The following is a 17,183-nucleotide window of genomic DNA, read 5'->3' as shown; positions in this document are numbered from 1 at the left end:
TAGTTTATTGTATACAGAGACATCAGGATACTCTGGCTCATATATACTTTTGCACAGCAGGTGTCATTAGTGAGAACGATTTAATGAGTCTTCGGGTAATGAAGCTTTTGGCGAACCTTTGGGCTGGAAAGCCCCATTGGTTCATGAAGCCTCGTAGAATAGCCGTGTAGAATACTGTATATGTCGCACCACATGGCCGTGCACTGCACTGTTTTAAAAAGCTTCCACCAACACTAGTCATGTGTTTTTTAATGAAGAACTGCACCTGGAATTCGGTAATGGGTCACGTGACCTGAACGAAGCCTCGACCATTGTTTTGTGTTGAAGTGAGTTATTTTCTGATACAGCCTCACACGGGAGTAAAGGACCAAAAACGGCTTAGTGGACCTTGGAGAAACCGCAGTATAATGAGGTTAGAGATCCAAACAGGTGAGTGAAGCAGTGAATTAGATAACATTTAGTAGAATTTAATCCAAGAAAATATCAGAATTCCTCCTATTTCCGACCGTCCCCTAACTCCGACCACTGCCGTATATGGCGCAATTCCGCTCTCTCTCTTCGCCAATCGCATTGGGTAAAACAATAAAACATAAGATCAAGCCTTAGTAGGGCATTTAAACATCAGTCTTGCAATAAATCACGTATCTAAACAATATTTAAGGATCTCTAACAGTGTTGTAATTCTTTGTGTGCAAAACTGCATGTGGAACACAACACATTTCCATTTCGCGACAGATATTTCCCTCAGTGTAAAAGTTATCTTACCGGCTAGCTTCCTTTACTCTGAGGGGAAAATCTACCGCCACTGTAATCACTACACGTAGAGTACGGATACCAACACAGGACAAACATGATCTCATTGTGAACCTCTCAAAATCACTGAATGCGGGAGCAACGGTCTCGTTTGACTGTCACAAGCAGAGGAGGTGGCCGAAGTTAGGGAGCGCTAATAATCTTAGCAGTACTGGCACCTACTTAAACAAAAAAACGTTTTATCTAAAAAAATATTTTCTTTCGAAGTCAAGCAAGTCTTGGATATTACACATATTTGACTCCTGAAAAATGTTGATTTGAGTGAGTAAAGTACTTCTATTTATTTACAGTTAGCTAAGATTTCCAATATTGTAATTAAAGTGGCCGGAAGTTGATGTTGAATACGTGAGAAGAAGTTGGTATGATGCGTGAATTGCAGCCGTTTACCTTTGTCTGAGTAAGAAATATAAAGCTTTGTGGCATGTCTTGAAATTCATGCAAAATCACGATAACAGTTTCTGTTTTAAATAAAGACAGTACTACATATCAAATTATTAGTGTACTTTAAAAAAAATAGATTCAACGACACTACTAAAAATGTAAAATGGCCATCATATTGAAGGACACAATTTTAAACTTCTTTAAATAGTCATAACTGTCCTGAAAATCTTGTTCTTTGTGCTGTCAGCCTTTGTATATTATTTTGTTCTTAAAAATATCTTACAAATAAATAGTGTGAGGCTTTTATTTTTACTTCACCTTTCAGAATTTTATATTGCGGAAATATTTTGAACCTTCTCTTTCAGTTTATTATTTTGGTTTATTTCAATTTAATAGTTTATTTATAGCTCATCTGTATATATTTTTAATCACATTAAAATCTTTTATTTTTCTTTCCCCCCTCTCTTTAGAAAGCTATTGGATTTAAGGGCCTGTTTCATCGCTCAACATGTGTTCACTTAATGTGCTGCCAACAGTAGGCTCAAATGTAACAGTGCACATCACAAGGGTAAACCTGCACCCCCACTATGCCTTTGTGGAATTTGGAGGGAATTTTAACCCTAGTCAGCTGATGGGGGAAATATATCAGCGAATGAGAAAAGAAATTCAAATTTCCAAAAAGACAGCTTATGATTTTGAAGGTGAACCAGGTGATCTATGTCTTGTTGAAGAAGAAGAAATCTGGCATAGAGCTAGGATACTATCAAGATGTGGGAAAAAATACAATGTTTTCCTGATTGATGATGGTAGAACCCTTTGGGTGCATGACAGTATTTTGGCATGGGGTCAAAGTGTCTTTTTCAACCTTCCCCCCATGATGGAGCTTTTTATGATTGCTAGCGTGTCAGCACTGTGTCTTCAAAGTAGATGGTCTCCAACAGCTTCAGAATTTATCAGGTCTTTATCAGGCAGAACTGTTTGTGGTTGCGTTCAAGATGTGATGATGCCTTACAGAATTATTCTTCTAGATATTCCAAGTGTATTTAAGGAAATGCTTGAATTTGGATTTGCTAAAAAGATACCATCTGAAGAGTTTCAAACACTTGTGCTGAATTCTCTGCATTCATATGCTGATATTTGTCATACAAGCCCTAGTTCTACATTGACAAATAATAAAACAGGGCATGCCAGGAACTTTGAAAAGTTCACTCACTACTTGTTCCCAGAACTACTGCCTGGAACAGTTGAGACTGTGGAAGTCACACAAGTGGTTAATCCGCTGATTATTTTCTGCAGACTGCATGTCTTCACCCACGAACTGAAAAAGTTAAACCAGCAGATTGAGGAATACTATGAAAGCACACCTGCTGCTGAAACAACAAGGCCATTATCTCATGGGTCACCATGTGCCACCAAAGGAAGTGATGGGAAATGGTATCGGTCTGTTCTACAGCAAAATATTGCGTCTGATCTTGCCAAAGTGTTTCATGTTGATTATGGAATCAGAGATGTTGTCAAAGTGGGAGATATAAGGCCATTATCTATGAACTTCTTCAAACTACCTGTTGTTACTTATGCATGTTCCCTGTATGGTCTAACAAACAAACATACCATTTGGACAACAGGTCAGATTGAGCATCTGAAATCAGTTTTGCTGAACCAAACCTTTGTTGGGAAGTTTGAACACCAGAATATGTCTGATGGTTTCTACCATGTGACACTGTATGGAAATGACAATGTAAACATTAACGACAGATTTGCTGTCCATGAAAAATCAATTTTTACACCTGAGAGACCTTTTAGCAGCCCTGTTGATGTTCAAATCCAGAAAAAACACAAGGAGACTTGTAAGCATAAAAATGCAAATCCAATAGATTGCTTAGGTTATCGTAGCTGTTCAAATGACTCTGTGGCCTTTAAGAACACCAAGATGCCTGAACCAGCCAGTCCTGCAGGAGAGATTAATAGAAGACTAACTCTTGACATTTATCAATGTAAAGTGGAATCTGTAATAGATGAACATCTATTTACAGTTGGTAGTGTTCTTGAGGTTAAGGTTTCATATGTGGAAAATGACCAGAAATTTTGGGGCCAAATGGCTTGCAGTGTGCCGAGTCTCAAGATGCTAATGGAAGATATCCAAAGACATTATTCATGCAGTAAGTCCCAGCTGCCCACTGGATTAGTTTGTGTGGCACGTCATCCAGAAAATGCTATGTGGTACAGAGCACGGATATTAAAGCAGCATCTGACCCCTTACGTTGATGTACGCCTGATCGATTATGGACAGCTCTTGAAAGTGCCACTGCTTGATTTGCGGCCCATTGATCCACAATTTTTAAAGCTTACATGCCAAGCTTTTCAATGTAGTCTTTTCCACAAGATCAACACTGAAAGTTCTGAAACCAGAGCTTTGAATGATAGTGGATTGTCAGAGTCTTTTGACTTTAATTCTCCAGCATTGTCCTGCAATATTTCTTTGAAATGCACTATACGTGCAGTCATGTTTGATGCCCAAGGTGTGGTCCTCAACTTGGTAGATATCGAAGCACTATCACAAAATGTCCTTTTTACAACAGAACTGAATATTTCAGAACCAAATCCCCTGGCAACATCCTGTGTTCTAAATGACATGCATGCTGTCTCAGTGGACCAAATCGAAGTAGGTTCAGTGGAAAAGATTAGGATAACCTGCGTGGAAGGTGTGAACAACTTCTATGGTCAACTTAAACAAAATGCTGCCATGGTTGAAGAAATGACTAATGAAATTCAGCAGTATTGTGCTACAGGACAGCAACCCAGATATTCATTTTCACCTCAGATGATGTGTCTTGCAAGATATTATGGTGGGCAATGGCACAGAGGAGAAGTTAAGTCTGTTAGATCCAAAATGACTGTACATTTTGTAGATTATGGTGATGTTTTGGTTTTGGATGACTCTGATGTTTTGCCTTTTCCTGCTCAGCATTCTGCAATCATGTCTATTCCATTCCAGGCAGTCCAGTTTAAACTATTTAACGTAACATTAGAAGAATCCAGCGAGCTCAACAAATGGTTTGAAAAGCATGCCATTGACTGTACATTTACTGCTACTGTAATTGGGAAAAGTCGTTCTGGAAGATTATCAGTGGAACTACATGATGGCAAAACCAACATAAATGTAAAGGTAAAGGAGAAATGGAAAGAAATTCAGAAAAAGAAACATACCAAACAAGAGCCAAACATGATGTCTCCTAAACTCATGGAACAGTCCTGGAGAATAGACCATTCTAACTACAGACATCAAGTACACATAGATACTAGAAATAACAAACAAATAGAGGATGCAAGCTGTTTTACCAGTCCACAAGATGACAAAAGGAAATGTACTGATTTAGCAAGTTGTAAAAGTGGTCTCTTAATATCTCAGGATGTGGAACATGAACACATCAAATACGTGGCTTCTAATTTTCCAACACAGGAAAGCCTTCCTTCAAAAAATATAAAAGAACGTTTTGTCTCAGAAGTGTATGTTTCACACTGCAGTAGTCCATCAAATTTTTTTGTTCAGCTTGTAAGTGAAGAGAATGATATTTGCTGCCTTGTTGATAAACTGAACAGTTCTCAGTTATTTGAAGAAGTGGACTTTAATCAGTTACAGTCTGGTCACTTGGTGAAAGCAGAGTACGCTTTGGATGGAGCTTGGTACAGGGCAGTAGTTAAAGATAAGCTTGAAGATTGCACAATTCAAGTGGAATTCATTGACTATGGAAATGAAGCCAAGCTCTCAGTTTCAAAAGTAAAACAACTAGACTTGGAATTTCTCAAATTCCCCAGATACAGTATCCACTGTTGCCTCACTGGAGTAGATGGAGTAGAATGGACACAAGAGCAGATAGACACATTTGCAAATGGCGAGAAACTGCTTTTCAGCTTCATCAATGAGAATGCATCTGTGTGGCATGTTAATATAGAGGGTCAGGGCAAAGCGTCTTTACTAAAAATGGACATGGAAAGCACACTTAAAATAAATTCTGGCACCACACTTCTGAATATCAACTCTGAAAATATCTGTCCAGGAGAGTACAAGAAGCCAGAAATTATCCTAGGTCAGACAATAGGGGCATATGCTTCATCTATTGCAGGACCAAATTACTTCTGGTGCCAGTATGCAGATTCTGAAAACCTTGAAAAAATCTCTGAGATTGCTCAAGACACTGGAAGTTCTGCACAGACAAGTCTGATTTCGTTAGACAGTTTGAGCCCAGGGGACACATGCTTAGCTCTTTTCCCAGAGGACAACAGGTGGTACCGTGCACAGGTGATAAATAAATCTATGAGTTTGTTATCAGTGCTTTTCATAGATTATGGAAATGAGAGTGAACTCTTCCAAAATTCAGTAAAAGCAGTCCCTAAAAAACTACTGGAAGTACCACCTCAAGCTTTTCTTTGTCAGTTAGAAGGATTCAAACCCACAGAAGGATGTTGGAATGATGCAGCTGCTGTTGAATTTAGTGGACTCATAATAGATAAACTTCTCAAAGTTATCGTTCAGAATGTGGAGATAACCCCAGACATCTCAAATCGTCCTCAGTTTCATGTATTAGTTGAGTGCAATACGGGCTGTGTCAATGATATAATGAAAGATTACTGGACTGGCTCTTACCCTGGAGATTGTGGGCATATCCCTACTGGGGGTGTTCTGAATCCTATGGCTTTGACTCTGAGTGGTTCTGACCTATCCCCACAGTCTTTACCTAAACTTACAGACCTTCCACCTATGGCCATTCAACAAGATTTTGTTTTTGAAGTTTATGTTTCACACATTAATAGTCTGTCCAGTTTCTTTGTACAGTTGGCAAAAGATGAAAGCAGCCTAATGTCTCTCACAGAAGAGCTTAATTCCACTTATTTACCAGTGAAGGAAGACCAGATCAATTCAGTTTCACATGGCTGTTTGGTGAAAGCTGTTTTTCCTGATGACAATTCTTGGTATCGTGCAGTCATTAAAGACACAAATGGAAAGGACATCCATGTAGAATTCATAGACTTTGGAAATGAGGCAACTATTTCTGCAACAAATGTCCGCAAGCTTGATGAGCAGTTTTTGCAGTTCCCAAGGTTCAGCATTCATTGTAGTCTTACACCAGAAGACTGTGCCAGTATCCAGAAAGGAATAGATGAAGGGACATGTCCACTGAGAAAAGTGCTAGGGAAGATTGGTGAAAAGAGATTATTTTGTAGGTTTATCAATGAGTACAAAACTGTTTGGGAAGTTAAAGTTGCTGATCAGAGGACCATGTTGCAAAGCCTTGGTCATGAAAAATGGGATGACTTGGATATAAGCCTATTGCAGGATGCCACTTCAGAGCAACTGAAATCTCAAGTAATACCACTGTCGAATACCTTCTCATCACCATTCAAGAGACCCAAGTATTCTGTAGGACAAACACTAGAGGCATATGCTTCATCAATAAGAGGACCACATTACTTCTGGTGCCAGCATGCAAATTCTGAGGAACTTGACAAAATCTCTCTGATTGCTCAAGAAACTGGAAACTCTGAGCAGACTGATCTTATAACACATCAGTGGAGACTAGGCGATGCATGCATTGCTCTGTTTAATGATGAGATGTGGTACCGTGCACAGATTATTAAAAAATCTCCAATTACATTGTCTGTACTTTTTGTGGATTTTGGAAATGAATTTGAAGTCCTAACAGACAATATCAGGCCACTGCCCCTCAGTTTGGTCGAAAGTCCACTTCAAGCTTTTCTTTGTCAGTTGGAAGGATTCAACCTTTCAGAGGGGTCCTGGAATGAAAATGCTATTGACACATTCTGTGAACTTGTAGTTGACAAGCCTCTGAATGTGACAATTAAGAAGATACAGAATATGGACAGTCCTCCTTCATATCATGTCAGAGTCCAATCTGAAGACATTGATGTAAATGAGCATATGAAATGTTTTTGGACGACTGCTATACATGCATATGATGAAAGCCTCAGAAATACAAATTCTGTGCAATCACTTTCAAATGCCTCCTCTTCTACTGTGAATGGGCACAATGAACTGCTAGATAAGGCCCTAGAAAATATCAGCACAAGTGCGACAAGACCTCAGTGTTCTTCAACTTTTGGAAGAGAAGACAAAGGAGAAACCCCAAAGCAAAATGTTGACTCAAATGAAGAACTTGTTGAAAGTGAGTTTACAGTGAAAGAAAACCCTGCCACTGCCACAGATGTTAATATCACCAGCATTGAAGAAGCATCCCTTAACTGGAACTATGTTTCAGAAATCACGGAAGAACTCAGCAGAACTAGTCACAAGCATTTACAAACCAGGCAACTGAATGAAAATTTGTTCCATGTTGGGATGTCCAAAACTGCATCAAGCCATGGATCCGACCAACAATCTGTCACACAGGACAATTCAGATGTGCCAAATGCACAGGCTGATGTGGGTAGGTATTTGAAATTTAGGCTATGAACCATATATTTCTCAGCAATTCAATAAGTAATATGTTCATTAAATTAAAATGTGTTTAATTAATAGTTTACTTCTTGTTCTCTTAATCTAAAATGTATTTGTTTAACATCTCTGGTGTTGGGGTATATAGTGTTAAAAATCGAAAGTTGTTTTTGTTGTTTTTAGGTTACAGTGCTAAACTGGAAGGAATTTATTAGTCCAAGGAATCTACACGGTGATGTTAAAAACAGGTAAGACTAACAACGTGGGTAAAAATATATATTTATAGAAATAAGTAAAACAAACGCTAGCATTAGAGTATTCCAAGAAAGGGGGCATAAATACCTGTTTTCCATAAGTTAAGTCAGTTCCCTGGGGTCTTAATGAAATGTCTGTGACATGCTTTTGTTAAAATATCACAGACCATGCACCACAGGACCATTCTTGGCCCTGTCTAAGCAGAGTGGCCCATTTAAGCACCTTTTCTGTTAATGAGTCAGTGCTCATCCCTACACTTGAGCATGCAACAGTGAAACAGTGTTTTCATCAATTTCGCTGTTTTCATCTCTTTCTGTTCTTGTTTCATAGTCTGACATAAAAGCATCAGATAGCAAATTACTGTACAAATGCACTGAAAAAAATGATTATTGGTCTATGTTTAATTAATTAAAAAGCCTACATGTACTGCATTTTAATTAGTGTCTTTTGAAGTACATCAGTTTGAAATCACTGGCAGTAAAAAGCCTATTGTCACTTGTAACTCTTATTTACAAGTGTGAAGTGGGTGTTGCAATGACTTTGATATGGATTATTCCCATGTGGAATCCTGTTCCCATGTGGTCAGGAACACAGCTGTAGATCAACTCAATAAAATGCGTTTGAATATAATATTAATTAGATTAACTAAATTAGAATATCATGGAAAAGTTAATTAATTTCCATAATTCCATTCAGAAAGTTAAACTTTCAGAGATTATAGTTGCAGGGCCTACAATTTAAAGTATTTCAAGTATTTCCTTGTTTATTTTCACATTAATTTGGGCTTCCAGCTCATAAAACCCACAAAAACAGGATTTCAAAAAATAAGAATACTGTGGAGAAATCAGCCCAAACTACTTCTCAGTTTTTACAGAAAAAAAAGAAGTTAGGATCACATCAAATCAATCAAAATATGTTACTTTCAAAACGATATGTCAATCCTCAATACTTGGGGTTGGGAATCCCTTTGCTTTAATCACTGCCTCGATGTGACGTGGCATTGAGGCAATCACCCTGTGGCATTGCCTGGGAGTTATGGAAGCCCAGATTTCCATGATGCTTGCTGTCAGCTCTTCTTTGTTATTGGGTCTGGTGGCCCTCATTTTCCTCTTGAGTATATAGAATACCTCTCAAACATGGCTTTGGTGCTTCTGGCGGCATGGGCAGGGGCCAGGTCCTGCTAGAAGATAAAATCTGCATCTCCATACAGATCCTCAGCAGAAGGAATTGTGAAGTCCTCTAAAACATTCTGGGAGACTGTTGCGGTGACCTTGGATTTTAGAAAGTAGAGTTTACCAACACCTGCACCAGACATTGCACCCAAATCATGACTGACTCTGGATATTTCACACTGGACCTCAAGCAGTTTGGGTTCTGTTCCTCACCCGTCTTGTTCTCCCAAACCCTTGGACCTTGATTCCTGAATGAAAGGCACACGTTACTTTCATCAGAAAAGAGGACCTTGCACCACTGGCCAATGGTCCAGCCCTTCTTCTCCTTGGCCCAGTTGAGATGCTTCCCACGTTGGCTCAGGTTCAGATGTGGCTTGACCCAAGGAACCCGACAGTTGTAGCCCATCTCCTGAATGTGGTGTTTTTTGAAGCTGTGACTCCTGCCTCATTCCACTCTTTCTGGATCTCTGCCAGATTCTTAAATCTTCTCTTTTTGATAATCCGCTGAAGCTCACGGTCATCTCTTTTGCTGGTGCAACTTCTCCTGCCACAATTTGTCCTTCCATTAGACTGTCCATTGATATGCTTGGACACAGCCTTCTGTGAACAGCCAGCCTCCTTAGCTATGAACTTTTCTGGCATACCTGTCCTATGGAGGATATCAATGATGGTCTTCTGGCCAGTTATATCTGCAGTCTTCCCCATATTGAACCAAACTGAAGCAATTTAATGACACCTGGGGAAACCTGTGCAGGTGCTTTGAGTTTAGTAGATGATTAGAGTCTCACACTCATTCATGCCCTGCAAAATTTGGGCTGATTTCTCCACAGTATTCAAATTTTTTGAAATTCTGTTTTTGTGGGTTTTAAGAGCTGGAAGCCCAAATTATGTGAAAATAAACAAGTAAATACTTGAAATCGTTTAAATTGTGGGCCATGCATCTATAATCTATGACAGTTTAACTTTCTGAATGGAATTATGGAAATTAATCAATTTTTTCATGATATTTTCATTTTTTGGAATGGGTCTGTATTTGATTTACATGTAGCTAGTGGAACCTTCTAACCTACAGACGTGATGTTCAATGGCAGTACTTTCTGGGTTTATCCTGCATTAGCCAGCCAGATATAACAAATAGGACTTATATTTTAAGCAGTCTTTGTCAAGTCTCTGCCCCAAACACAAAAGTGTTTTTCAAAATTCTGCCTCATCTTCATGTGAGACCTTAATTTATGTCTTGATTTTTAGATGAAGCTTGCTAAATGTGTGTGGTAAAATGATTCTTTTTTTGTTTGTTTTTCAGTATTTTCAAAACTGTACTGGGTGGCTTTGCACACATTAATCTCAATTTAAAAATTCTAACAATTAGCTATTTCTGTACACAGGTCTTTTACATGGACAATGGATGTTTGTGTGTGTGTGTGTGTGAATGTGATGAGCTTCGACAACATCAGCATGGAGCAATTATATTCTGTGTACCATTCCATCTTTTAGGAGAATGTACTGTGATCTGTTGAATGTCTTTACCATGAACAGTCATACTGCTATGTATTGTACATTTTGTTTGGATTGTTCATTCTGTGAAACAGAATTCTAAAATATTTTGAAAGGGAGTAATTCATATTTTGGTGTAATCTGTGTTATATGTTGTAATTTGTCATGATTAACCTTTACTGTAGAACATGGGGACAAATTTGCATGTGAATTTTGTCAAATAAAATCTATGTATGGCAATGTATCCTTGGAATGTTTCTATAAGATTTTTTAAATAATCGGATGGCAATTTTTACCTTTTAGGACTTTGATTAAACAAAATAAATGTTAGGATTATACATTTATTATTTGATAACAGGAGTTTACCTTGCTACAAAAAAGAATGTTTTGTTTTGTACACATTTTAGCCAACGTGACTGCATGGCTGATAAGCCGTTCTTGCATCAGATCAGTATATGTAACATGCTAAGACCAACATGGAATTAAACATAGCACAAAAAGTAAGGAAATGTGTGTTTGGTAGATTATTTCTATGTTGTAACAGTGCTTCTTGGCAATAAATCTTATGCTGTAGGAAAGCCCATTAATTTCCCTTTTCAATGGTGCCACACTTGTAAGGAACATGCTTTTGTGGGAGGAGCAGTAGAGCTGAGTATGGGGGTTGCACCCATGAAAAATTTGCCAATGACAAAAAGCTTATTTTGTGTGATGACATTATACTTGGTCTTAGTCTTGCAAGTAATACCAAATTGTGTAAAAATAGAAACAAACACAGAAATTATCTTTTAAAACAAAATAATTACAATGTATAAAAAATATAAAGAATATGGTTAATGTACTGATTTGAGTTGTGGATTAATGAAATACAGTTTTTTAAAGTTTTTAAAAAATGCACTTTGCAAAATATCCTGTGAAGAGACTGACTTATGTAATAAAAAAAAGTTCATTAAAATTTTCCAGAAAGCTTACAGACATAGATCCGCTCGTACCAGCACAACACACTTTAACACCTCACTACATCAGTGTCACTGCAGCATTGACAATGATCCACCACCCAAATCATGCCATCTCTGTGGCGATCATGTGAAAATCCTGATGAACAGAAAGAAAGTGTGGAAATAAAGTATACAGAGCAACAAATTGACTATACGCTGTAATGTATAACACTGCAACGTTCAGAGAATGGACAGTGAGTGTCCAAAAAGGAGATTGATTTTTGGGCATGGATGTGTGTGTGTGTATACACACACACCCATGCCCTATATATAAATATTTTTTTAATAGTTGTTCACCAATGGACACAGGAGGCAATTGGCTGGATATTTATGTTTATTTTTGTGTATTTTTATGTATATCTGTCTGACAGAATGCAACTACTGCAGCATTTAAGGTGAAAGAGAAAATCCTAATTAATCGATTGCTCATCCTTGGTGTCCCGGATGTGTATCTGAGTTTTTTGTAACTCGTATTTTGGTCTCTGTATTTCGTCTACCGAATTTGAGCTACTTCAAAATATATTGTTTGAATTTTTTATAACTCATATTTTGGTATCTGAATTTTTTAACCTTGAATAATAAGTTCTATTCACGGGTTCTATTCAAGAGCAATTATTCTGAATCTGAATAATTTGAATAATTCAGATTCATAATTTCAGTGCTACAAATTTAAAGGTGGTAATATTTCAAAGTCTGATGAGACAGATTTGCTTCCATATCTGATCCACTCTTACCAGCACAAAGCACACCAAAAAAATCACCACCATAATACATACAAAAAACACAAGTTGACCTATTAATGCCATCTTAATTAGGGAAATAATCTGCAAGGTTTCACAGGATTGGTTAATTGAGATTGTGTAAGCAAGAGTGTATGTAATAGTGATCGTAACAGACTACGCTGAAGTTGGTTATTCGCCAGTTTCTTATTCTGATTTTCTCTTTCACCTTAAATGGTGCAGTAGTTGCATTTGAATACAATACGAACACAACTTCCACACCGTGGAAAAACTACACCTTTAGCTTCCTTCCACGGATATCACCTCTTTATTTTCAAAGTGTTTCAAAAATCTGAAAGGCTCACTAAAGACACAATGAACAGACTATTGATATCCTGTGAACAGAGCATGTGATGAATATGTGGAAATATGAACTGTGGGGATACAGTCTGTGAAAATTAGAACACCCCATGAAAGCCTTTGTCTTTTTAAACATATTTAAACATATGTACATTCATTTGAACAGCACTGAGAGATGGAGATATGAAAATAAAACTGAAGAAATTACTTAGAAACCTAAGTTGTAAAACATAATGCAGAAAAATTTACAATTTTTGGGAGGAAAGCGTAAGGTTCTTGAGGAAAGGGTGCTTGAAGAAATTGTCCAAAAACTGAAGCTGAGAAGGACGTGGACCATGCAACATGACCATGACCCAAAACATTGCAGTAAATTCACATGTAATGGCTCAAAATAAGAACTGGAGTTCTGGAACGGCCAAATCAGAGCCTGGCTCTAATCCTACTGAGATGCTGTGGGGTGGTCTGTGCATTCAAGAAATCCCTCAAATATCACACAGCTGAAAGAATTCTGCATGGAGGAATGGGGAAAACTTTCTCCCAGTCGAAGTCAGAGACAGGTAGATGGTTACAGGAAACATCTTATTGAGGTTATTTCAGCCAAAGTGGGAAATACCAGCTATTAGGTGGTACTACAGGTGTAGTACAAATATAATGTCCCAAAGTGTAACGTTTAATTCATATAAGTGTGTTTGTTTAAACACTGAATGTCAGTGTGTATATTCACAATGTCTGGTTATTTCCAGTATTATAATATTCTTATTTTTATGCCATTTTATAGCAAGTAGTCAGGTTGCCTGGCAACGTTTTATGATAAAAAGGGCCTTAAATATGAAAATATTTTGTATAAAAAAAGACAACAAGAGTACATTCCAAATAGTTAAAGTACCTCAAAGAATTTTATATTATTACATAAACATAGCACAAAAAGTAACAAAATTGGTGTTTGGTTGATTATTTCTTTATTGTTACAATGCTTCTTGGTAATAAATCTTACAATTGGAAAGCCTGTTAATTTCCCTTTTAAATGGAACAGAGCTTAGTATTTAGGTTGTGCCCATGATAAATTCGCCAAATCCTCTCTGCCAATGCCAAACAGCTTAGTTTTTGTGATGGTGGAAAAACAAGGCTTGTCATCATTGGAGGCAATGCTCGCCTCCACAGAGCGGGGTTTATCAGAGACTACCTCCAGAATGTGGGAGTGGACAGGATGGAATGGCCTGCCAGTGTCCTGACCTCAACCCCATTGAACACTTGTGGTAGAGTGATCAACACAACCACGTTGACTGACTTGTGACAAATGCTGGTTGTAGAATGGGACGCCATCCCACTGTGTGACCAGGCCGGTGCCTAGCATGAGGAGGAGGTGCCAAGCTGTTGTGGCTGTGTATGGTTCTTCCACATGCTACAGAGGCTCCTGTTTGTTAAATTGACGATATGTTCATGTTTCTTCAAACTTCAATCATCCAGTCCACCACCCACCAAACAAGTCAAAGGCAGTATAAGCTGTTTGGCTGTTTTGACACTTGCTATATTCACATGGCCATTACAAAAGAAAATCCACAGTAGAATTTCTTCACATTCGGGATATTAATAGTATGTTATATTGTGTCTTAAATGAGCCTTTCAGATTTTTTGAGACACTGACAATTTAGAGATAATGTCCAATGAATTTAGCTAAATCAGTCATTTTCCCACATTCTATCGTGTCCAGTGCTGTTTATAGGGCAATTATATAAAACTTCCATAGTAGAATTTCTTCATCTTCAGGATATTAATAGTCTGTAATGTTGTATCTTCAGTCAGCCTTTCAGATTTTTGAGACATTTTGAAAATAAAGAGATAATATCCGTGGAATGAAGCTAAACGTGTAGTTTTTCCACGGTATGGAAGTTGTGTTCGTATGTTGCCATCTAGCGGCGACAGAATGCAACTAGTGCACCATTTAAGGTGGAGGAGAAAAGCCGAATAAAAAACTGGAGAATACGTAGTAACAGTTTGATTCATATAAATCAATGCTATTCCTAATGAAAAAGTAGGCATAAAATTTTAAGAAATTAAGGAGAGGTAAGTGTTGAAGAAAAGTTTTAAATTAAATCAGTGCCATTTTGCACCATGTATGACTCTCACTGAAATAAAAACATCTTTTTTATTTACGCATCAAATCTTAGAGCAGGAAGCGGGTCCCTGTGGAATACGGGCGGAGAAAGAATTTACGCCCTCATTTGTTGGAGTTACTCAAGACGGTTGCCATGGGAAGTTTACACATTGTGACGCCTTTCAGGAACAACTGTGTCTTTTCAGTACAAACAGGGTAGGTGTGTGTATATATATATATATTAATGTAATGTAATCTGCTAATAATACGCACGTAAACTTCTGCAATTTACTTCTGCAACAAACTTCTGAGAAATCTTGCAAAAAAGCTTAACTGGAACAATGTTGTTGGTTGTTACTGAATCATATTCACCGCACATTAATGTGATCAGAGAGGTACAATTATTTTGTTATTTGAAAATTGCAGATGACTGAGTTGCACCAGGCAGTAGCAGCAGGAGATTATGACCTAGTGCAAGAAATTGTGAAAAGAAGTAAATGCAATCCCAATCAGAAAGATATTGAATGGAACAATAAGACTCCTCTGCACTGGGCAGCTACTAGAGGTAAACTTGACTACTGACACTGTAAATAATTACAACATCATATAATAATCTTACTTTTAATTATAGAGCTGGTGTCATCATGGAGTACCTTAAAAAAATAGGCATATAACAGAATAGAAAATCTTCAAATATTTTCAAATGATATTTATTTTTCATGGGAGCTGAAGAAATACATATAGATACTGAATACTGGCCAATAATTTTGTGCCAAGATTCAGAAACTTTATTTTGAGCCACCTACTCTGTCATATACAATATAGGTTGCCACATCATTCCTGATATTAATAATAATAATAATTTTGTGGTACATTTCCCAAACATTATTAAGCTTACAAATAAAAAGTAAAATAACAAAAAGAACTACATGAAGTATTTTAATAGTGATTTTCTGCATTTTATTTACATATTAACCTACACACAAAATTGTACAAATTCCAAGGTTTGGTTCTGTGTCAGGCGGCACAGGGGTGCAGCAGGTGGTGTCACAGTCACAGTCACAGGGACCTGGAGGTTGTAGGTTCGATTCCCAATCCGGGTAACTGTCTGTGAGGAGTGTGGTGTGTTCTCCCTGTGTCAGCGTGGGTTTCCTCCGGGTGACTGTCTGTGAGGAGTGTGGTGTGTTCTCTCTGTGTCTGCGTGGGTTTCCTCCGGGTGACTGTCTGTGAGGAGTGTGGTGTGTTCTCCCTGTGTCTGTGTGTGTTTCCTCCGGGTGACTGTCTGTGAGGAGTGTGGTGTGTTATCCCTGTGTCTGAGTGTGTTTCCTCCGGGTGACTGTCTGTGAGGAGTGTGGTGTGAGTGTCCGTAGTCCGTAGGTGTGAGTGAATGTGCGTTTTTGTGTGTGTGTGTGTGTGTCGCCCTGTGAAGGACTGGCACCCCCTCCAGGGAGTATTCCTGCCTTGTACTCAATTATTCCAGGTAGGCTCTGGACCCACCGTGACCCTGAACTGGATAAGCGCTTACAGATAATGAATGAATGAATGGTTCTGTGTCCATTTGTCATTTTTAGGACAGACAGAAATCGTTAGGATACTGATTGAAAATGGTGCAAGATCCTGCCTTAGAACTAATAATGGATGGACACCCGCCCATTATGCTGCAGAGTCAGGAAAGCTTCAAGTGCTGAGGTTTCTGCATTCAGTTCATGCCCCTATAGACCTGGAAGATTGCTCTCGGGATAGACCTATCAGGATTGCTGAAATCTATGGGCATAAAGAATGTGTTAAATTCCTTAAAAAGTAGGATATTTTTCAAATTTTTGTATTTCTGGTTCTTGCACATATTCAGTGAATATTGTAAACACAAGTTGTTTATGAAGCTGTGAACAATATGATTATTGCAGAGCAGAAAGAGAGTACAGGGATCATCGGCGGATGGCAGTGATGAAGGGTCTTCCCCCCGATGAAATTGATCATGACTGGGAAGAAGAAAGACTAAACGCTGAACAGCAAAATAAGGAAATGTGTCATAAAAAGTCATGCTTTATTACAAAAATTGAGTCCAAGTAAACAAACAGACAGACCATCTTGACATTGCACATTTTATTACAAAATAATCATTAATCATTTATTTAAACTTGGAAATTCATCATGATGGCTACACAAAGCAAAATTATAAAAAAAAAAATTTACTGATAAATATTTAAATAAAATTAATGAATAATGTTCCACAGAGTAGAGAACAGAGATATTGTAATTTTAAAAGGCATGTTATATATTTCTTTAAATTATAATTTGAATTCATCACTAATATTAAACATTTTACACTTAGTTATGTAAGTTAAACAAATGAAAGTTACAAAATTATAACATGCCACTTAGTGGTACACATACAAGTGCTTTTAAAGACACATCAGTTTTTAAAGGAGCAAAAAGTTATTTTACATT

General features: G+C 37.7%; 2 protein-coding genes across 3 annotated transcripts; both read left to right on the top strand.

The window, feature by feature from the left end:
- Nucleotides 1–289: 289 nt before the first annotated feature.
- Nucleotides 290–10,949, top strand: LOC136694873 (tudor domain-containing 6). Of its 2 annotated transcripts, none has more exons than XM_066668710.1 (4): nt 290–429; nt 1,665–7,637; nt 7,829–7,893; nt 10,376–10,949. In XM_066668710.1, exons 2-3 carry the CDS (start codon nt 1,703–1,705, stop codon nt 7,858–7,860), a joined length of 5,967 nt encoding a protein of 1,988 aa, XP_066524807.1. In that variant the 5' UTR covers nt 290–429; nt 1,665–1,702; the 3' UTR covers nt 7,861–7,893; nt 10,376–10,949. The 2 variants fall into 2 exon arrangements, with proteins under 2 accessions (XP_066524807.1, XP_066524803.1); XM_066668706.1 differs by having other exon boundaries at nt 10,458–10,947.
- Nucleotides 10,950–15,161: 4,212 nt separating this feature from the next.
- On the top strand, nt 15,162–16,805 carry LOC136694863 (ankyrin repeat domain-containing protein 66). The gene is made up of 3 exons (XM_066668703.1): nt 15,162–15,300; nt 16,307–16,535; nt 16,640–16,805. Exons 1-3 carry the CDS (start codon nt 15,162–15,164, stop codon nt 16,803–16,805), a joined length of 534 nt encoding a protein of 177 aa, XP_066524800.1.
- The last annotated feature ends 378 nt before the right edge of the window (nt 16,806–17,183 follow it).

Source organism: Hoplias malabaricus, chromosome 1 (assembly GCF_029633855.1).
Source record: "Hoplias malabaricus isolate fHopMal1 chromosome 1, fHopMal1.hap1, whole genome shotgun sequence".
Classification (NCBI taxonomy): domain Eukaryota; kingdom Metazoa; phylum Chordata; class Actinopteri; order Characiformes; family Erythrinidae; genus Hoplias; species Hoplias malabaricus.
This window is presented reverse-complemented; position numbering and strand designations above follow the sequence as displayed.

Excerpts from the sequence above, each read along its gene's own strand:
- LOC136694873 (XM_066668710.1), top strand. The coding sequence starts at position 1,703 with ATGTGTTCACTTAATGTGCTGCCAACAGTAGGCTCAAATGTAACAGTG. Across the intron at positions 7,638-7,828 it reads AAATGCACAGGCTGATGTGG|GTTACAGTGCTAAACTGGAA; the intron begins GTAGGTATTTGA and ends TGTTGTTTTTAG.
- LOC136694863 (XM_066668703.1), top strand. The coding sequence starts at position 15,162 with ATGACTGAGTTGCACCAGGCAGTAGCAGCAGGAGATTATGACCTAGTG. Across the intron at positions 15,301-16,306 it reads GCACTGGGCAGCTACTAGAG|GACAGACAGAAATCGTTAGG; the intron begins GTAAACTTGACT and ends TGTCATTTTTAG. Across the intron at positions 16,536-16,639 it reads TGTGTTAAATTCCTTAAAAA|AGCAGAAAGAGAGTACAGGG; the intron begins GTAGGATATTTT and ends TGATTATTGCAG.